Source organism: Panthera uncia (genome assembly GCF_023721935.1).
Source record: "Panthera uncia isolate 11264 chromosome B3 unlocalized genomic scaffold, Puncia_PCG_1.0 HiC_scaffold_1, whole genome shotgun sequence".
NCBI classification, from domain to species: Eukaryota; Metazoa; Chordata; class Mammalia; order Carnivora; family Felidae; genus Panthera; species Panthera uncia.
In genome coordinates this window covers 84,588,496-84,610,262 of record NW_026057582.1, presented here as the reverse complement: position 1 = coordinate 84,610,262, position 21,767 = coordinate 84,588,496, and the positions used below count along the sequence as shown (strand labels likewise).

General features: G+C 48.5%; 1 protein-coding gene across 3 annotated transcripts in view; it reads right to left on the bottom strand.

Moving 5' to 3' along the window:
• Window positions 1-5,597: 5,597 nt before the first annotated feature.
• CAPN3 (calpain 3) overlaps window positions 5,598-21,767 on the bottom strand; it is a 48,834-nt gene continuing 32,664 nt past the window's right edge. The window contains exons 8-24 of one of the 3 annotated variants that reach the window (XM_049613431.1): window positions 21,130-21,215; window positions 18,499-18,576; window positions 17,559-17,719; window positions 16,155-16,324; window positions 15,804-15,815; window positions 14,878-15,086; window positions 14,056-14,092; window positions 12,083-12,100; window positions 9,056-9,169; window positions 8,010-8,087; window positions 7,552-7,609; window positions 7,392-7,456; window positions 6,909-6,977; window positions 6,737-6,815; window positions 6,406-6,522; window positions 6,044-6,102; window positions 5,598-5,680 (exon numbers count right to left, since the gene is read on the bottom strand). In XM_049613431.1, coding sequence (XP_049469388.1) covers window positions 5,654-5,680; window positions 6,044-6,102; window positions 6,406-6,522; window positions 6,737-6,815; window positions 6,909-6,977; window positions 7,392-7,456; window positions 7,552-7,609; window positions 8,010-8,087; window positions 9,056-9,169; window positions 12,083-12,100; window positions 14,056-14,092; window positions 14,878-15,086; window positions 15,804-15,815; window positions 16,155-16,324; window positions 17,559-17,719; window positions 18,499-18,576; window positions 21,130-21,215 — 1,437 coding nt within the window. In that variant the 3' untranslated portion in view covers window positions 5,598-5,653. The remainder of the gene's footprint in view (window positions 5,681-6,043; window positions 6,103-6,405; window positions 6,523-6,736; window positions 6,816-6,908; window positions 6,978-7,391; window positions 7,457-7,551; window positions 7,610-8,009; window positions 8,088-9,055; window positions 9,170-12,082; window positions 12,101-14,055; window positions 14,093-14,877; window positions 15,087-15,803; window positions 15,816-16,154; window positions 16,325-17,558; window positions 17,720-18,498; window positions 18,577-21,129; window positions 21,216-21,767) is intronic. The other 2 variants (XM_049613432.1, XM_049613433.1) reach the window with 2 other exon arrangements.

Below are 21,767 nucleotides of genomic sequence, written 5' to 3'. Positions count from 1 at the left end.
TTAGTTAATGGAAGAGCAAGATTAAAACTACATCTCTGGGGTTCGAGATGGCTGTGTAGAAGACCCTGAGTTCACCTCCTCCCAGGTATAACAATACATTTACAGCTATAGAGGGAATAATTTCCCTCTGTAAAGGACCTGAGGACTAGATTAACAGCACCTCCAAAAGGAAAGATACAAGAGATACATTGAGACAGGTAGGAGAGGCAGAAACTCATTCACCCTCTGGATCCTACCTGAGGTACAGCCACCCACTATTTGGAAGGGATCCGAAAAATAGAGCTTTCCCTTGAGGAGTGAAGGGAGTATGCCCCACTTTAGGCACCCAGACCCTCGTGTCTGGCACCAGAAAGACAGACTCTCAAAACACCTGATGTTGAAAATCAACAGGGATTATGTCCAGGGAGACTATAGAACTGTAGGGAACAAAGAATCTACTGTTAAAGGGCTCACATGCCCACCCACTCATCCTGAGATCCAGTGCAAAAATAATTTGAAAAGTGCCTAGACTCTGACAGAGGGAGAGACCCACTTGCTAATCCTAAAGTGGCAAACAGGCAAGAACCTGCAGTGACTTTCTCTGGGGATGGAAGCACTGGCTGGTGCCAGTTTTGCAATCTTCTAACCAGCTGGTTACAGAGCTGGTGGGCACCATTTTTGGTGCTCACCCTGTAGCCTCCTAGCACTGGTGAGCATACTCTGTGTCCCACTGAACCGATGCAAGCAGCCACACCACAAAGGGGCCAGGTGAGTACACTGCAGCTGGGCTGGGCATGTTCCACCCTCCCTGTGCAGCAGCTGTGCCCCAACCAGATGGACTCAATAGATACATACAGAACATTCCATTCAAGCAGCAGAATACACATCCTTCTCAAGTGCACATGGAACAGTCTCCAAGATTGATCATTAGCTAGGCAACAAAACAAGTCTCAATGAATTCAGGATTGAAATCCTATCAGGCATCTTCTCCAACTACAATGGTATGAAACTAGAAATCAAATACAAGAAAACTGGAAAAACTAGAAAACTGGAAAAACACAAAAATAGGGACACTAAACAATATGCCGCTGAACAGTCAGTAGGTCATTGAAGAAATCAAAGATATAGAAGTAAGACCTACCAAATTCTGTGGGATGCATCACAGGCCTACCTCAAGAAAACTAAAAATCCCAATCTAATGTTCTAGTTAAAATAACATATAAAAAGAAAAAACAAAGCCCAAAGTAAGTAGGAGGGAGGAAACAAATATCAGAGTGGAAATAAATGAAATAGAGACTGCAAAGACAGTAGAAAGGTCAGTGACTAAGAGCTGCTGCATTGACAAGATAAAACTGACAAACCTTTAGCCACACTCACCAAGAAAAAAAGGACTCACAATCAGAAAGAAAGGGAGGAGACATTGCAACTGATACCACAGAAGTATAAATCTAACAGACTATGAACACCAACAAATTTGACGACTTGGGAGAGATGGATCAATTCCTAGAAACATACCACCTACCGATGCTGAATCAAGAAGAGATAGAAAATCTGAACAGACTGGTTACTAGTAAGGAAACTAAATCAATAATCAAAAACCTCCCAACAAACAAAAGTCCAGGACCAGATGGCTTCCGTGGTGAATTCTACCAAACATTCAAAGAAGAATTAATACCATTCTTTAAGAAGAATGGGTAGTAATTCTCAGATTCTTCAAAACAAACAAAAAACAGGAGGAGGGAACACTCTCAAACTCATTTTACAAGGCCATTATTACCCTAATGCCCAAACTAGACAAGGATGCCACTAGAAAATTACAAGCCAATATTCCTGATGAATAGACATTCAAAAATCCTCAACAGAATACTAGCAAATCGAATTAATACATTAAAAGGATCATGTCTTAGGGTGCTTGGGAGGCTGAGTTGGTTAAGCGTCCAACTTCAGCTCAGGTCATGGTTTCACAGTTTGTGGGTTCGAGCCCCAGGTTGGGTTCTGTGCTGACAGCTCAGAGCCTGGAGCCTGCTTCAGATTCTGTGTCTCCTTCTCTCTCTACCCCTCCCCCACTCATGCTCATGCGCACGCACTTTCTCTCAAAAATAAACATTTTTAAAAAGGAATCATATCCCCCCCAAAATAAAAGGATTGGGGCACCCAGGTGGCTCAGTCGGTTGAGCGTCCGACTTTGGCTCAGGTCATTATCTCAGTTCGTGGGTTCAAGCCCTGCACCGGGCTCTGTGCTGACAGCTCGGAGCGTGGAACCTGCTTCAGATTCTGTGTGTCCCTCTCTCTCTGCCCCATCCCCACTCATGCTCTGTCTCTCTCTGTCTTAAAAATAAATAAAACACTAAAAAAATAAAAAGGAGGGGCGCCTGGGTGGCTCAGTCGGTTAAGTGTCCGACTTCAGCTCAGGTCACGATCTCGCACTCCGTGAGTTTGAGCCCTGCGTCGCGCTCTGGGCTGATGGCTCAGAGCCTGGAGCCTGCTTCGGATTGTGTGTCTCCCTCTCTCTCTGCCCCTCCCCCATTCATGCTCTGTCTCTGTCTCAAAAATAAATAAACGTTAAAAAAAAAAAAAAGTTTAAAAAAAATAAAAGGATCATACCCATGATCAAATGGGATCTATTCCAGTAATACAGGGTGGTTCAACATCTGTAAATCAGTGTCATTCGTCACATTAACAAAAAGAAGGATAAAAACATGATCATCTCAATAAATGGAGAAAAAGCATTTGACAAAATTCAACATTTATGATAACATAACAATATAGTCAATGGGGAAAAGCTGCAAGCATTTTGTCTAAGATCAGGAACAGGACAAGGATTCTCACTTAACCACTTTTATTCAACATAGTATTAGAAGTCCTAGCCAGACAATTTGGTGAGAAAAAGATATGCATCCAGATCAGAAGAAGAAGTAAAACTGTCACTATTTACAGATGACATGATATTATATGTAGAAAGCCCTAAAGATCCTGTAAAAAAAAAAAAAAACAACACACACAAACAAAAAAACTTGGAATAAAAAATTCAGTACAGTTGCAGGATACAAAATCAATATACAAAAACATGTTGTATTGCTAAACAGTAATAATGAACTATCAAAAATCCAGAAAACAATCCTATTTACAGTTGCATCAAAAAGAATAAAATGCCTAGCAATAAATTGAACTAAGGAGGTAAACACTTACACATTGGTAACTACAAAACATTAATAAAAGAAACTGGGGACACAAATAGATACTCAATACTCCTGGATTGGAGGAATTAATATGGTTACAATGCCTATGTTACCCAAAGCAATCCATAGATTTTAATGAATCCCTATCAAAACACCAATGACATATTTCAGGGAATAGAACAATCTTAAAATTTGTATGAAACCACAAAAGAACCCCAAAATGCAAGGCAATCTTGACAAGACCCAAGCTGGAGGTATCATTGCTGCCTGGTTTCAAACCATTCTACAAAGCTATAGGAGTCATACAGTATGGTACCAGCACAAAAACAGATACACAGATCGATGCAGCAGAAATGAGAGCCCAGAAATAAACCCACACCTATATGGGCAATTAATTTCTGACGAAGTGGAAACATACAGTGAGAAAGGACAGTCTCTTCAATACATAGTGGTGGGAAAACTGATCAGCCACATGCAAAAGAATGAAACTAGACCATGGTCTTCTACCATACGCAAATATTAACTCAAAACGGATTAAAGGCTTGAATCTGAGACCTGAAACCATAAAATTCTTGGAAAAAAAAACATAGGTGGTAAGCTCCATGACATCCTCTTAGTAATGTTTTTGTGGTCAGACTCGAAAGGCAACAGAAACAAAAGCAAAAATAAGTGCAACCATATTAAGTTAAAAAGGTTCTGCACAGTGAAGGAAACATCATCAAAACAAAAAAGCAACTTACTAAATGGGAGAACATAATTGGAAATTATACATCTGGTAAGGGGTTCAGATCTAAAATATGTAAAGAGCTCAGGTAACTCAACCACAACAAAAGACCCAAGTAAAAAGTGGGGAGATGATCTGAATAGACATTTCTCCAAAGAAGACATTCAGATGGTCAACAGGCACATGAAAAGATACTCAACATCATTCATTATTAGGGAAATGTAAAAACCACCATGAGTTATCACCTCACATCTGTCAGCTCTGTGCTATTATCAAAAAGATAGTAAGTGTTGGTGAGAATGTAGAGGAAAGGGAACCCTCATACAGTCGGTGGGTTATAAGTTGTTGCAGCCACTGGAAAAGATACATGCACCCCTATGTTCACTGCAGCATTTTTTACAATAGCCAAGATATGGAAACAACCTATATGTCCATCAGTGGATGCATGGATAAAGAAGATGTGGTGTGTATGTATGGAATACTACTGAGCTTTAAAAAAAAAACAAAATGAAATCTTGCTCTTGGCAACAACATAGGTGGACCTTGAGAGTATTAAGCTAAGTGAAATAAATCAGAAGGAGAAAGACAAATACTGTATGATTTTGCCTATATGTGGAATCACAAAAACTCAGATACAGAAACAGACCTGTGGTTACCAGAGGGGAAGGGGTTTAGGGGGTGGGGCACTAGGGGATAGGTATGAAAGAGAGTTGCTTGTAGGGTAATGGATGGTAAGCAGATTTTGGGGTGATCACTTTGTAGTGTATATACATTTCGAATTCTAGTGTCGTATGCCTGACATGCATAACTCCCCAAAAAACTGCACCTACATCATGGTTTCGTTACACTCAGGTAACCAGCCCCTCCAGTTACGAGGTGACCCATTTATTCTTGCTATTCTGTACACCAACAGCTGTTCCCCCTTCCTTTCCTCATCGATCTTGGAAAGTATCTGAGTGATTCCCATGTTCAAGAAATACCAATAGGCATGGTTAACACGGGGCCCAGGTTTTGTTTGTGTGTGTATGTGTCTTCCATCCTTGTATTCTGAAACAAGGGCTCTCTGCCTGATAGAGGGGTGTAAGATTTGAAGCTACTCAACCCTGCTCTGGCTGATATCTAAATGTGAGAAAACAAAAACACAACCAAACCAGCCATACACATGCCTTTATTTAGATCAACTCTTTTCAGAATGCAGCCAAACTTATGAGTCATACAGCCCAAAGTATCCAAGCCCTCTTCCACTGAGCTAGTTTATCCCGGAGCGGGCCCATCCTGAAACAATCAGAACCAAGTACTAGTTTGGTTACTGTCCCATGAGTGGGACAACATGAAGGTGATGGAGGACTCTAGCACGGCAAATGCTGAGTGCCATTGGCAAATGCTTCCGGGAACAGCCTAGGGCAAGCTAAGGAACTTCCTTCAGAAGTGAGGCCACTCAGATTCTGAGCAAGCCTCTCAGCTGGGCTACAACTACCTGAGGCAGACAGACACTTGCCTCCATTTGGCAAAGGGACAAAATTGTTCTCCCTCGTTCCTTAACTGATGGGTCAGTGTGGGCGTGACAGATGGACAGATGCCCTGAGGCTGAGTGGGGAGTGAAGTAGAGGAGGAAAGAGACCAAGGAGGCGCCTGGAGGCTTGCGGGGGGGGGGGGGGGGGGGGGGGGGTAGGTGCAGCTACTGTGTCCTTTGAGGTAAGTGGCTGTAGCTATATTGGATGAAATGGAAATCCTGAGTGATCTGTATGGCCTTGGGTGAGGCCAGCTTGGTTCAGGCATACATGGTGAGCTGCAGCCACTGAAAGAGGAAGTCCCAGGATCAGAATGTAAACAAGAAAAGAGAGCCCAACCTTAAGGGTGTGATAGAGTAGGGGGAAAGGGACATCCCCAGCATGCCAGACACTGGGAAGATTTTTCTAAGAAGCAGTGGTTTATGGCATGCTTCTCCGATCTCTACTAGAAAGGTATATTTTCCAGCCTAAAAGCTTTTAGGATCCAAGTCCCCGTTGGAGCCTTCTCCCAGTACGCATTTCCTACGAGCCACATTCCTTGCTGAGCTTCCCTTTCCATTCCGTTCCCGTTCCATCCCTCCACCTTCATTGATTCCTCCACCCTGAATTTGAAGGCGTGTGGTGAGTGTACTGCTTCTATTAGGCTTTACCTCTAGCACGTTGAGTTTGATGATACCGTCTCCATCCTTGTCAAATGCATTGAAAGCTCCTGTGTGGAAGAATGCACAGGCCAAAGGCCAGTTAAAGGGTCCCTTCCCCTCCAGTATTGTAACTTTTCTTAAGAGGACTGTGTACTAAGTGTTGTCCTTCAGCACAAAAATCTGCTGGGCCGAGTATCAACCATCATCCTCCCTTTGCCAGCCCATTCTGAGCTTAAAGAGAGTCTGTGCTTTTGTTCAGACCCTGTTGGATGGAGTAGACTAGAAGATGATCAGGCTGAGATTCCTATTGCGGCTCCTGTCACTGTGGGAGGAGGGGCACAAGAGTGCAGAAAGGTAGCCCCCGCACTTACTGAACATGCCCTCCAGCCTGACGAAGCAGCAGATGAAGCTGTCAAAGTCGATGTTCATGTGCTTGTCTGCATACCGCATGGTGATGATGTCGTAGAGCTGGCTGTTGAGGTGGAATCCTGTAGGGGGCGGCACGGGAGAGGACGAAGGAGGCTGAGGATTAGCCTGGCATTCTATTTTCCCCGCCTCTCAGCCACTCTGGCCTGGGGGATGAGAAGCACTTTCTCCTTCCTTTGGCTAGTAGGCCCCTAGCGGCCTTCTGCCCCCACCCTCCAGCTCCTGCTTCCACCAGCCCGAGTCCACATCCCCACCACCCACTTGCTTCCCCAGCACCTGCATCATTGACTGCATTTCGCATCTCATAGCTGTTGATGGTACCAGACTGGTCTGTATCATAGTGTTTGAAAATTTTCTGGCAATAGAAAATTTCAGGACAGAGGTCACATAGTAACCCCCTGAATTAACCAACCCCCTCTTTCACTCCCTTGCTTAGTTCTCTTCTCACCTGCCAGGCTTTAATCTTCTTCCAAAGGTGATGGAACTCGTGCAAGTTCAGCCTCCCAGAGCCATCTGTCTGGAGGAAGGAGGTCAGGGCTACAGGGCACACATAGCGAAATCCCCCTGGGTTGGAAGGAAGGGGGGTCTAGGGGACTACAGGGAAGGTCGCCTCACAGGAAGGCTCTGCCCCAGATATCCTACCCACTGTCCTGTCCTGGGGTTTAACCCTCCCCTCCACACCTTCTCAGCCAAAGTTAGTGTCTGCTCTAAAACCCAAGGAGCCTATCTCCTCAGGATCATTTTTGCTCGGGCAGGGCCTTAGGCAGAATCCCAGGCCTGAAGTGAGGGCAGAGGTTAGGGGCTGGTTACAACCCAATGTCTTGCCCTGCTGTGCCTCCTCCAACAGCCCCTCTTTCTCATTGGGCACCCTCATTGTTGCTTTGGCCCCCAGGGGCTGCATGGGGCGGGGGAAGGGTGGCGGGAAGGATACATCCATGAGAGCAATCATGCTACGGCAGGACTCCAGCGTGAACCCTTGTGTCTTCAGGTCCTTATCTGGGAGGTATGGAGAAGAGTGAGGAGCTTCTTTCAGATAACCGGACACACACTCATTGCCTGCCCGTCCTCCACACACAGTCTGAGCCACTCACGTTTGTTCACAACCGTGTTAAGGATATTCTTGAGCTCATCTGCACAGACCTCCATATCCTGAGGAGGAAGGGAGTAGAGAATGACAGTCCAAGGGGACAGTAGCTGATGGAACAGAGGGTTTGCAAAACAAATCCCAGCTCTCCATGTTGGTAAAGTCCCTGTCAGTGCTATTCTGTCATGGGAGGCTGGGGTTTTTCCAAGGAAGACACAGCACCCTCAGTGTCCAGACCACAGTGGGCAGCTCGGAGCAAAAAGGCCTCCGAGGCACCCAAGTGGATGTTGGTCTAAACTCAAGGACCTGAGGATTTGTGTGTGGATTTCTGTGGTACACATGCATATCCCCCGTTTCCACCAAAAGCTAGAAGGACCCCTACTGAACAATAATGAAATAACTGGTCATCTGAGCAGCTAATCAAGGAGAGGAGCCTCTGTAGGAGTCCAGGTTGGCGGTACTCACCTCGCCTGCTATCTGCCTAAAAATGTTCCGGAACTGCTGCTGCTCCTCAGTCTCTTGGCCGGTGTTGCCAGGCCGTGGCTGTGGAAGCACAAAGGAAAAGTGGTTCACAGTGATCAGGGAGACAGACGGACCCACGAGGAAAGTTCCTTCGGGTTGAGGGAGCCAGAGTGCCTAAACCAGCCCTAGGTGGCAGCAGGAGCTGGGTACAGGACAAATGGCTTTTCTCAGTTGAACCTAGAGAGCGGGAGTGACAATCCTCTAGGCCCAGCGACCCTTCACTCCAGACATCCCAGCCAGAGGAGTTAGATAAGCCATGCCGACACGTAGACAGCCCCCTTGGTCTTCTCTCCCCACCCCCACCACTGTTTTGAGCTTGACCATCCGAACCAAATGAGCTCTAGAAGGACAAAGGGGACCAGACCATTTTGGTACTTCCTGCCACCTCTGTCATCGAGGCCAAATCCTCAGAGGATGCCCACATGCCACGATGGAGGAGGACATTCCACAATGGACATTCCACGATGGAAGAGGTGGCCCCAGATTGATCTGTGGACTTTGGTCCCTCAGCCTCATCTCCACTAAAGCTTTATATGACCCCCTCTCCCCACATCAATCTAATACCCTTCCCTGGGCTCCACAGGACTCCTGTGCGGATGTCCATCCCTTTTCTGCTACTATTCTTTATCCCCTCGTTGTCAAGAGCTCGAGGACACCAGGGCACAGGAGTTGTTCTGTCTTGGGCTCTCTCAAGCTGGCTGTGTCCCAGGTTCTGCCTTCCTTTTCCTTCGCTGTCCTGGCTGGGGGGCTCCAGTGGGCAGGCTTAGCCTGTCCTTCCCAGGCCTGGGACTGGCTTGGTGTGGCTGCCACCCCCTCAAGACATTCGCCCAAGCAGCATCCCAAATTTTAGGAGAACGTGATGAGAGAAAAGGTCACTGGGATAAATCCAAACCTGCAGACGTTAAAGGGACACCCCACCATACAGCCCCTCCAATCCAGAGGCCCCCACTGTTTGCTAGCCACCCCATTCATGCCACATGCTCAAAAACCTGTGGGGATTTCTCTGGCTTATCAGGGCTTGCTTTGTCTCTGCCCTCCTCTGATTCCTGGTCCACACCCAGTTCCTTGTTGCTGTTTGCTCTGTCCGAAACGAAGATGATGGGCTGGAGAGAAGAGGGAAGTGGGGAAGGGGCAGGAAGGAAGCAAGGATTACAGGCTGAGCGGGCACATGGAGGCAGCCTCCCTCCTGGAGCAGCTTTGTCCAGTGAAGAGGAAAAGAGCAGAGCTGGGAGCTCTTGAACCTCAGTTCAAGCTCCATCCCTGCTGCTAACAAGCTGTGTGACTTGGGGTAAGATGCTAAGTCTCTCTGGACCTCAGGTCCTTATCTCCTGATGGTAGAGCTGGGAGGGTTCGACAAGGTAGGTAGTAAAACGCTAAGAATGTTAAAAGTAGTGCGATCCACTACAATGATGTTCTATTATTTTTAGGCTTTTTTTTTTTTTTCAAATGGAAACACTGTTCAAATTAAATTTCCCCAGAAGCCCAGCGTATCTCACGTCATTAAAAACAAGCCTCTCCGCTTGATGAAGAGGGCAGAGCTCTTTTCCCTCAGCACACCTGTATCAGCTGTGGCAGCTACGGAGGCACCTCCAAGGAACCTCTGCGACACCGCAGAGGACAGACTGAAAAAAGGACTCCGATTAATGGGTGAGAGGTCAGAACACAGGGCTAAAATTCCAGTCCTGTCCTCACAAACGAGCAATAACCTCTCTGGCCTCCCGTAACGCATCCATTAATGTGGATAACAGAACCTGCTCAGCCTTTCTCATGGGGCTCTGGTGGGGATCGCATGCAAGGCTGAATATAGAGCTACTGCAAAAACACTGAAGATGCCACCCAAATATAAGGGATATTTTCAAGACATGCTCAAGCAAGTGAAGAGGACACAAAAAGAGCAGCGAGCGGCTGCCATGCTGTGCCACCCTTCGTTGGTGCCATCACCCCAAAGGGAAAGCCAGAGGAAGGCAAGGTTATAGGGGCTCATGGCTGCAGTGCAGAGAGCAATGCGACAGTCAGAATCTCTCTAAGCAAAAAAGCAACGGGACAGGTTTCTGAATCCCCTTCTGCCTTTCCATGTGGTTCATCTAGAACTGCACAAATGGTCAGACCTACAGAAACAGCTCCTAGAACTTTGGCTCCCAGCAGGCCCCAACAGCCCTGGCTTGCTTTACCTTCCAAGCAAAGGGTCTTGTGCAAGCAAATGATGCCTGTGAGGATCCTAGAGCAACTGTGGGTCACAGTTGGAGGGAAAATGTGTGCCTATGGACATGGTTCGGCCATGGTGTGGCCATGAGTCACCCCTGCCAGGCACACATCTCTGGGCCCAAGTGTGGGTCTGGAAAACACAGGTTTTGGAGTGTAAGGGGCCTGCACCAGATCAGTGAGGGCAAGAAACATGGGTTTGGGGGCAGATCGATGTGGCTTCCAGTTTCCCCATTTATTAGTTGTTTCTTTGGCAAGTCTCTTCACTTCTCTGAATACTTGTAAAGTATCTATGAAAGGGGAATAGTCATAGCGCCCACCTTGTAGATACTGTTGTAACTGAAAACAATGTATGTTTTACCCCTATCACAGTGCCTGCTGCATGGTAGGTGCTTGATCAGTGTCAGCTCTGGTCTGCACCAGCGTCAACACTTAGAGGACCTCTATGGTAGATCCTTCCAGGCACCACCATAAAACACTAATGCCAAACCTCATCCGAAGGCCTGTGGCTAAGTACCTCATGGGCCCGAGGATGCCCAAAGGTCAGTCATTTCTGTATGGCACTCTGAGCGGTCAAACCAAAATTCTGAAAGGGTTAGTCATCACTATAGGCCCTGGGGACAAGGGGAAGGTTATGGGGTACATGGAGCTAGGATATAGGAGGGGATTTGAGTTGCTAAACAACTGTACTTCTGAATTCCAAAACCACACAAAGGAAACAATGCCGCTGGTCCCAGATGAAAGCTTTGTTCTGAGGTCCCTGAGATGCTCTTACCACACATGGTCACCTTTAGCAATGTGGTTATAGCAAAGCGGTTATAATCAGGACACTGAGGCCCTGGTGAATCAATGGATCATAGCAACCTCCCAAGACCCCAAGAGGGGAAGCTGTCCAAGTAGCTCACATTCCCCATTAAACCAGTCAAGTTGATCAGCAACTCTGGGGCTATGAGGGTGAAGTTCTCTTTCCCTTTCTCCACTGCTACCTGGACATAGGTCTGTTGGGTTCCATGGCTTTGAGGAGCAGGCTTATGGAGAGGTTGCTTGCCTAGAAAGGGATGTGGAACAAGCTTCACCTGGAACAAGAGCCCTGGTCGTGACTTAGCCTCTCTGGGCATCCTCTGTCATCCCCTACAGAGCAGGCTAAGGAAACAGGAGGAGTGGGGAGGAGGCAGGGAACAGAAAGGAGGGAGAAGGAGCAGTCCTGCCTCCAGGGCAAGCACCTGGCATCTCGAGACTCTCTCCATGGAAACCCTCACACACCTGTTTCTCACTGTACCCTGGGAAACACAAACAGTTGCTGTTCCCCCCACCCCAAAGAATCAAGCCCTTCTTAGCACTTCTGAGAAAGAAGGGGTGCTCCTGGTTTTTGCAAGAGCCCCCATATCAGGCCCATTTTCACTGGTTGGCCATCCTCCTCCTCCCTCATATGAAAGGTGAGCATGGTGGTTCAGGGCAGACTCTGGAGCCAGACTGCCTGGACTCTTAGTGCTGCTTCTGCCACACTTGGACAATTTAGCGGATCCATCTGTACCTTTTCTTTCTCTGAAAGCGGGGAGGATAAAAGTACCAATGTCATGGGGTTGTTGTGAGGATTGAGCATATCCATGGAAAGCACCTGGAAGAGTGCCTGGCCCATAGCCTTCACCTGGCCAGTGTTAGCTAACATTGGTCCACACCCTTAGCTGTGACCTGGGCCCAGGAAGGCGAGGTGGGGGTCAGTGAGGGAAGAGGCAAGTCTGGTACACATGCTGTCACACACACACATGCACAAACACACTCTGCTGTCTACCCACTCACCCTGTTACACCCACCTTGGTTTTTTTCTTTTTCTGCATAAGGAAAGGAAACAACAAATGCAGAATAAGTGAAAATCAAGTTTCCAGAAAACCCAGTGGCTTTTGACTTTCCTGTGATTTGGGCCTCAGCTTGGAGTGAGGCTCTGGGGTCCAGAAACCGGGGCCACACAGAGCCAAAAGAGGCCTGGAGGGTGAAGGGAGGTCAGAGTTCTCCATGCTCAGAGACTGGTGGCCGCTCTGGTGGCCGTTCTTATAGTCCACTCCTATTAGACACGGCCAAGGAAAGGAATCTTCTGGCTAAAGTTTTATATTTTTAAGTGAAGTTAGTTTCTAAAACACCAAAAAAAGTGGCTCACCCAAACTGGCCTGAAAATGGATTTTGCTTGACTTCCAGAGTTTGGGGGGGTTTGTTTTGTTTTAATTTTTTAAAACTCTTTTAAAGTTGGCTTCATGTCTAACATGGGGCTCAAACTCACAACACTGAGATCAAGAGTTGTGTGCTCTACCGAGTGAGCCAGCCAGGCGCCCCCGTTTTGTTTTAGCAGATATTTATAACATAGGGAGAGACTTAATGTGGAAATCTAAGTTTGGGGCTTTAAAACAAAATAAAACTAGGAGGTCTGGCAGGCTGCACTGGCCACGATCTGGGGAGCTGAGGGCAGCTGCTGCCTGTACCCTCCAGATGCCATAGTCACCACCACTCCGGTTGTCCCTCCAACACTAAAGCTAGGTGTCAGTTGAGAACTCCAGGTGAACATGTCTGTGGAGGGACATCAAAAGCCCCACATGTGCCTGCCCTACCCAGTTCAGTGGCATGCCAGCTCCCATAAGCTCCTGAGTTTGAGATTCCTGATCAATATACTGCCCTGATTACTAATGTTTCACAGATAAGAATAGAACCAAATGCATTTAATCCTAAGATGAATGTCCTGTGATAATTCAGAAGGCACTTGGAGATCTGGCACTGGCATAGGGTCAGGATTGGAGCCCTGAGTGTCACCACCCAGAAGATAGCTCAGTGGGGCATTTGCTGTCCTCTTATTGGCCCAAGTCACACAGAGCACAGGGGATGTTTATAAACCAAGGCCCAAAGGCCCAAGGCAGTCACAAGGCTCCTTAACAAAGAGAAGCCACATATACCAACTCTGTGCTTCTAACTCAGGGACTCAAACACGTGGGAACTGGTCTCCACATGGCAACTGGGGAAGCAGCCTCAGAACCTGGAGAATCTGGGCTCCGAGAATCTGAATGTCAGTTTCAGCCCTGCCATTTAATGAGACCCGTGAACCAGGGGAGCCATTTAACCCCACTGAGCCTCTACTTCCTTAACACCAGGGATAATAATAACCTTATCACATCTCAGAAACCTTGCAAGGATCAAGTGAGGTAATGCATGTGGGAAGTACCTTTTGAGATATAAAGCACATGAATTATAACCACCATTTAAGGATCTGTGCTATGCCAGGCACTTCACATACATGATCTCATTGATTCAAACTTCATAAGAGCCTTGCAAGGTACATATTATTGTCCCCATTTTACAGAGTAGGAAAATGAGGGGTTATGTAACTTGTCCAAATCACCCAGCTCTAGGTGGAGGACCCAGGTTTTGATGCTGACTCCAGAGCTGGTGTGTATTCTTTTCCATATGTGAGACTGACTCTCATAATCCAATCTGTTGCTCTTGTTGTCCCTTACTATGGCCTTGACCCCTCCCTCTCGCTGTTCAAACTGCTTTTCCCTTCTAGGACTCTTCTTCTGTGCTTCCTAGACCTTGGATTGAGTACACGGCCCAGTACCGTGAGGCCTGTTACCTCTAGTTGGGACAAACAGAAACTGCACTAACATGGAAGAATTGCCCTGCAGGCCCCAGACTCCCATCTTCTCTGCCAATACCCACTCTCCCCTCCACCGCCCCTATGTCCCCTGCCTGGATGGGGGAAGGTGAGCCTCTGGACCTTCTCACACATAAGAACTAAAGCACTCACCACGGGCCGATCCACGGAGATTGTATTTTCAACTTCCCTGTGGAGAAACACAAACATGAGCGGGGGTCTCACTGTCCCCAGGAGCAAGCAGGAAGCATAGAGAGAATTCGCCCAGGCCACACAGGTCCTCAGAGTCAAGTCAGAGCTGATTTCAAGGGAACCACAGGAACTAATACCCCACCACGGGAACCAACCCCATGTAGGCACCATCCCCAGCAGCCAAGTGCAGACACATGGGTTCTTGTTGGCTTTGCCCAGGTGCCCAGACTCAGCCACCTACCCCTAGACTTTGTGTTTCTCAAGGGCAGAGTCCAGAGTAGTTGGGCTTATGAAATCATCTGCAGTGCGCAAAAAATGCAGGATGTGGCCTTGCTGGCTTCCCTGGTCACCTCACCTAAAAGTTCCGTCACCCCTAATGCCTCCTATCCTTGTTCCCTACTGTATTTCTTTCTCCTTATCACTTATCTCCCTCAAACACATATATGCATATTTTTTCCCCCTATGCATTGCTGTCTCATGCTAGAATGTTGAACTCCATAAGGGCAGGGATTTCTTTCTGTTTAATACATTGTTCTATCCTTAGTCCCTAGAAAAAGAGTGCCTGGAACTTAGTAGGTTTTCTATAGAGATCTGTGGGATGACAGACTGACTAAACAAATGGAGGAGATGTGGCCAGTGACTCAGGAGCAGAGGAAGAAGGGCAGCCTGGTCAACATATCCCAGGATTCCTGGAGGTGACAGGTCCAGCTACCTCACATCTCCAATCTCTGGAATGGGCCACATGGGCTTTTAGGGACAGGAGGGGAAAGCAGGCTGACTCACTCGGAGAGGTTCCTTTTTTCAGAGAACACCCGGAGGATGAATTCTCCCTCCTGGTGGGGCTCATAGGTGGAGGGCACGATGACATACTCGCTGGGAGGTAGGCGGAAGCGCTCGGACACCTCCCGCATGTTGATGTAGGTCTTGCTCCTGGCCTTGGAGGCATTGTACAGGAAGAAGTCCTTCTGCAGGTGCTGCTTGTTCCCGTGCATCTGAGGGGGAGAAGAGCCCGAGAGACCTGAGCTCCTCCAGAAGGATGTCCTGTCCTGCTCACAGTCCCCGTCCAGGGGTTACCCCAACTCCCTGGTTACCCAGTTCACAGTCGTGACCTACCTACTTCCGATTCCCAAGGCCTCAAATAGCTCAACATCCCTGGAGCTCCCTACCCCATTTCCTCCTCTTTTTCTGTTGTGATTCAGAAGTGAAGGTCAAGTCTATCATTCCCCCCACTTACCAGAACTGCTGCTGGTCAGCTCCAAATCACCTCCAGGCTGGGGAAGGACCCCAAGGAGGCAGGAGGGGCCTTGGCTGGGGTCTGAGGGAGGCGATTCCTCCATCCCAAAGAGGGCAGTCACCCTCAGAATGTGTCTGTGTGATTGTGTGCGTGAGTGTGTAACTGTGAGTGCAAATGTGTATGAGTGTGAGCAAGTGTATGCGTGTGTGTGAGAGAAGAAGTGCGTATGAATGTGTGAGAGCATATGTGTGAGTCTCTGGTGGGAAGGGAGAAAGGGCTTCTCATGAGGGTGATAGTCAGGGGGTCATGCAGTACCCTGAGGCACCCGCTCTGGAGTTGCATGACCCAGGCGAGACCCTCTCCTATCATAGTCCTGTCCTCAAACCCCACCAGGAAGCTTCCCGATGTGCCACTGATGGACACAGGACCCCCAGGTAATGCTGCACACAACTGCTGGCCGCTGCCACTTCTGTACCTCTTTGGGAACCTTGAGGAGAAACAGAAAAAGAAGACGCTCAGATTCTGTGGACTTCAGATCTGAAAGAGGATGAAACTCTTGCAGGGAGGGAATGCCGACAACTGTGGAGTGAATGCAGATGTCTGACTCCTCATCTACTCCTCATCTATCTGGCTAGCCCCAGCCCAGCCCTGCTCCATCTCCCCCAACCTGGTTTTTTCCACTCATTACAAATATCTAAGAGATTCTGACACATGAGGGTCTGATTCTAGGAGTTCGGGGCCCGGGGTGGGGGCACTGAGTATTTGGGAGGCTCCCCACCCCCAAGGAATGTGTTTCCTGGGCTAAAGCTGGTCAGGAACTGCACACCTCGTAGATGGCAAAGCCAATGGTGAAGAGGTTGGCCCCCAGCTTCCGGTCCTTCCTCCGGTTCTTCTGCATCAGGGCCACCAGGAAGCTGCAGATCACCTCCGAGTCGTCAGGGTCATCGTCCTCCTCCAGGAGCTTCAGACGGTACTGTGGGTTGGTCCAGAAAGTGTCTGTGCCCCCAAGGAAGGAAATGTACATTCAGATCTGCCTCTCAGAGAAAGGTCAGGAAGGGAAATAAGAGGGAACCTATTTATCCCCTGCATCTAGGCGCTCAATAACTAGAGAAGGCATGACTCAGGCATTTGCCAAACTATGTGGGGGGAAGTGTGGGTAGCCTCCACCTTTATAGAGATGGAGCCTCACTGCTTGGTTGTGTGTGGCTTCTTCCCCCTCCGGGAGCTGTGAGTCTCATTCTCTGCTGATGGTTTCCCTTTTCTCACCTGCCCTTTAAATGTTGTTGGTCCTTGGGATGTGGTCTTAGGCCTCTCTCCCACCCCACTATTCTGCCTCCCTAGGCTGTCTTATCCACTTAAAAAAACTTTTTTTAATGTTTATTTTTGAGAGAGGGAGAGCAGGGAGGGGCAGAGAAAGAGGGAGACAGAGAATCCAAAGCAGGCTCTGAACTGACAGCTGTGAGCCTCATGTGGGGCTCCAACTCACAAACCCCTGAGATCATGACCCGAGCTGAGATGGAAAGTCGGACACTTAACTGACTGAGCCACCCAGGGGCTCCTGTTTTATCCACTTTTTAACTGTCCCTGCATGACCATGATGCCTGAACTATATATATTCCACAAATATATATCAAGTTCTAATCATACAACCAAGTACCATTCTAATCTGTGTATCCAATTCTCTAGGACACGTCTTCACCTGGATATTTCTATAGGTGCCTCAACTTCCCATGGGCCAAACCGAACTCCTCTCCCCACAAGCCCACAACCAACTCCACCAAAAAAACAAACAACATGCTGATTTTTCCCTCCTGTATGTTTTACATTGCGACATTGACACCATCCACTCGGGCCCTCCAAATGGGAAGCTTGAAGTCACTCTTCAATATTCTGTTCCCTAAATCTGCCCTCTTCCCTCCATCTCTGCTGCCCCCAACTTGCTTTGGTTTTCATCATCTCTGGCTTGTGCCCTGGCAGTCTCTGCTAACTCCGTTTTCCAGTCCCATCCTCAGCATTATGAATGTAGTGTTGTTCCGACACAGTGTCCTGCTTAAAAGTTGTTACCAGCTCCCCACCGCACACTCCTCAGCAGGCGGTTTCCTTCTTGGTAAAACGGGGAGGGTTTAATAAGATAAGATACACCTGGAACTTAATACAGACTCAGTGAATGGTATTATTCCACCTGGAACTTGTTGCCCTTGGACCCTCCCCCATCCCGAGCCTCTCCCACCTGGGAAGTTGCGGCAGCCTCCGGCAGAACAGCCCCTCACCCAGCGGCCCTCGTTCACGGAGACCGTCCACGTCTGCATCTTGTCGGACTCCAGGGCGTCAGCCGTGAGGTTGCAGATCTCCAGCTTTGTGAAATGGTAGATGAAATCGTCATATGACATCCTGAGAGGTTGGAAGAGAGAGACCCATATGGGAGGCTGGGAGAGGTAAGACTCGGGGACCGGAGCAGCACGATCCCACAGTTCACAGGAACTCGGGCATGGCCCCAGGGACGCCCCTGCCCTTCCTCATTCGGGTAAACACTGTCAGTTCTCATGTCTCCACCCCAAACTACTGTCTCTTCCAGTAATAGCTCAAACTCCTGTGTCTTCTATGGGAGAGCTCGGTAGCAATTCAGTTCTCCCAATGGCACCGTGTGCCTCTGCCTTGGGCCCCGGTGCTGTGCTGGGCTCACCGCAAAGAAAGACAGTTTGAGGAAGGACAGACAACTAAGCAAGCAGTTTCAAGGATGATGAGTCTCACTAATTAATCCCAGTTCTGGGCAAAACACAGGGATCCGGAAAATTTCCTTTAAGCTGAGACTCAAGGGCTGAGTAGAAATGAGCCGAGTGAGGATGAGGGTGGCATTGGGTGAGCAAAGCAGAGCTGCTTTGGCCCAGGAGCCAGGGAGCAAGTGGCCGGGGCCATGTGCACGTCGGAGGGATATAGGCGAAGCAGGAGCCACCTTGTGCTGGCCTGGTCCCAGGCTCTCCTTGTTTCTGTGACCTGGCTGGCTCCTCTCAGAACCCCATCCTGTTGGGCTTTGGGCTGGAGGAAGAGAGCAGGGCCCAGATCTCCTGAGGGCTACAATGTGATGGCCTCTTTCCAGGGATTGAGGTTTCAGATTTCAGCTCCCCACTGGATCCCTTACCCTTCAGGGTCCTCTTGGGTCCTGGACTCACCAGAACTCTCCATCCTCAGTGACCTGGTGCTGCAGACGGGCCTTCTCAGCTTTGTCCACAAAGCTCCAGTCCTTCCAACTGGAGGGAAAATGGAGGAATTATGGAAGGAAGAAGAACGGGAGAGGCCTGATGTGGGATGGGACAGGAGGTATCAAGAGAAATACGAAAAAGTTGAAAGAGTAGCCCATCTCCAAATTGCAGCAAGCAGGAAGCATCAGATATGGAAATCTGATCTGATTCCCTCAGTGTAAAACCCAGTAATGGCCTTCTACTATCCTCAGGAGTAAGTAAGGCCTTAAATGGGTTTGTAAGGGCTTAACCTTTCTCTGGACAATTTTTTGTTTCCTCCTCACACTTTAAATTTTTTTTAATGTTTTTCATTTTTGTTTTTTTGTTTTTGTTTGTTTGTTTTTGAGAGAGACAGAGAGAGAGTGAACAGGGGAGGGACAGAGACAGAAGCACAGAATCTGAAGCAGGCTCCAGGCTGTGAGCTGTCGGCAAAGAGGCCAACACGGGAATTGAACTCTGGGACTTCGAGATCATGACCTCAGCTGAAGTCGTCCGCTTAACTGACTGACCCACCCAGGTGCCCCATATCCCTCCTCACTTTAAAGGTTAAGAGTTGACCTTTGGAAATAGATTAACTGGATGCCATTTGATAATACCATTCCTAGCTACATAACCTTGGGCATGGCACTTAACCTCTCAGCTTCTGTTTTCTCAATTGCAAAAGAAGAATGAGTATTATGATCTACTTATATGGCTGTGATGAGCAATGAATGAAATAATACATGTAAAACTTTTAGACCAGTGCCTGCCATCTAATAAGTAACTGAGTTACTGAGAAAAACACCAAGTATGTAAACATTTCCTTTCTCCTGTCCCCCCAGGAAATAGCCTGGCTTCATGTTTCTAAAGGCAGGATGATTTTTCCACATCTCTCCTCAAGAGGGAGGAAACAACACATCTGTGTTTCAGGCTTGTTGAGGAGAATAAAACTAAACTGGGTTGTCCTTGGAAAGGTAAAAGATTGAGGAAGTTCTTGGGGTCAGGGAATAATAGAGGGGAAATGGAGATTACTGAGAGAGCAGAAGGAGGGACATGGGTTGGGGGGGGTTGGGAGGGCCCCTAGGTGGCTCAGGTGGCTCAACTGGCTGAACTGGTTAAGCATCAGGTCGTGATCTCAGGGTTTGTGAGTTTGAGCCCCACATCGGGCTCTCCTCTGACAGTGTGGAGCCTGCTTGTGATTCTCTGTCTCCCACTCTCTATGCCCCTCCCTCTCTTTCTCTCTCAAAAATAAATAAATATTTAAAAAAGGGGGGGGGGAGGACACAATACAGGGAGGGTGGTCTTGAGTGACCCAGAGATGGGCCCCACTTGTCAGCAGTCCCTGCAGCCGAGGCATTGGCAGGACATGAGTTAAGGCTGGACACCAAACAATGAGGCTGGAGGACACAGTGAGGGTCCCTGTGGGTGACCTGGCCCAGTAGAGTGGACAACTGCTGGGGCACTGAGGGTCTTCCCAGAGCAGAGAGCACAGGTCAAATGCCACTCTCACCAGGCCACATTTTTCTATTCTTCCTGTCCCATGCAAACTAGGTGAGGGGCTCCTTCTTTGTGACCTTTATGATAGCATTTATTTTAATCATCAGTGGGGCTTTTTTTGTCCTTCCCACTGGAGTCTGCAGGGGCAGGGCCTATGTCTGTTCGTCTCTAGGTCCCAGCTAGTAGCATGGAACTGGCCGCACACTCAGCACAGAGGAAGTAAGGATTTGTCTCCCTGATGAGTGAAGGAATGCCAGAGAATGGCTGCAAGAGGCAGTAAGAGGACTAGAGTCGGCCCGTCAGTCATCCAGGGAGGCTGCCTATTCACAGAATATCCTCAGTGCCTGGGCCTGTACCTGCTGTTCAGTAGGTGCTCAATAAGACTTACTCAGCAAATGAAGAGCTGAATGAACCAGTAACGATGGTGCCCTGGGTGGAGGTAAGCACAGGGGCTGAAGGCACACATGGCTACTGAGTCCTGCTATCTCCTCTTGGGAATAAAAAAGGCACTCAAGGGGCTTCTCTCCACTCAGTGAGGCAATTGGCCATCAGCCTATGAAGACTTGTAAATGTTTCTTTGTAAATGTCCCCCGTGTTTGTACTTTTGCTGCCCCCAGTTCATCCCATTCAGTGATAAGGGGTAAGATCTTTCAGGGGGACTGTGCACCTTTTTCATGGGGACAGCAAGGGACAGGAAATCTTAGCACTGGCTAGGCACTCTCCAGCCCACCACGTAAGTGTTAGTATTGTTTCCATTTTACAGATAAGGACACAGAGACTCTGAGAAGGGAAATCCCTTGTCTAGTCCAGACCCCTGCATTCACACTTTGCTTCTACCTGGACCTAGCCCGTGCTTTTTAGAAACTTTCCAGTCAATGGCCATCAGTGAGGTCTCTGGATCCCCAGCTCTCCTGGCTCTTCTGTGGGCCTTTCCCTAGAGCCCACATACCCACTTCCCCTTTGTGGATCATGGGTCTGGAGGGTAATTTTAGACCACGCATTTGTAATCCTCGTATATCTTGATATGCACCCCAGCCTTGCCCCAGGCTGTTTGTCCCCTTCTCATGGACCGTCCCCCTCACCTACCTGTCACTCCAGGAGCCGTTCCACTCCACCTGGCCCCAGGGATTCCGCAGCCGTACCAGCTTCACTTTCTCACCCTTGAACAGGGTCTTGGGCAAAGAGAAAAAACTCTTGCTATGGGCCTTTCTGGAAAGGGGGTTTTCTGTCTTGCCCTGAGGGCTGGGGTGGGAATGGGGACAGAATCCTGTACAGGGGGCTGTCCTGCCTGGTCCTGGTCGGGGAGACTAATCAGAGGCACTCTTGCAGAATGGCAAGGTGAATGGTCAGAACCTTAGGACTGAGTCTGCAGAGGTTAGGGCTTGACCATCTTCTAAGAAGTGGTTTTCCCAGCCATTATGAGCTTTGGGGGAGGAGGGAGGGCATATACTGTAGGGCCACTCTAACTCATTAGGTGTCTTTGTTTGAATTAGAAAAAACACCCCTGCTGGCTGAGTAACTATGCAGAAATGGCCACCATAGATGGACTGATTAGAAAAAGGTGCCCTTTGGGGCACCTGGGTGGCTAAGTCAGTCAAGTGTCCAACTTTGGCTCAGGTGGTCTTGCAGTCTGTGAATTTGAGCCCTGAGTCAGGCTCTGTGCTGACAGCTCAGTGCCTGGAGCCTATTTCGGATTCTGTGTCTCCCTTTCCCTCTGCCCCTCC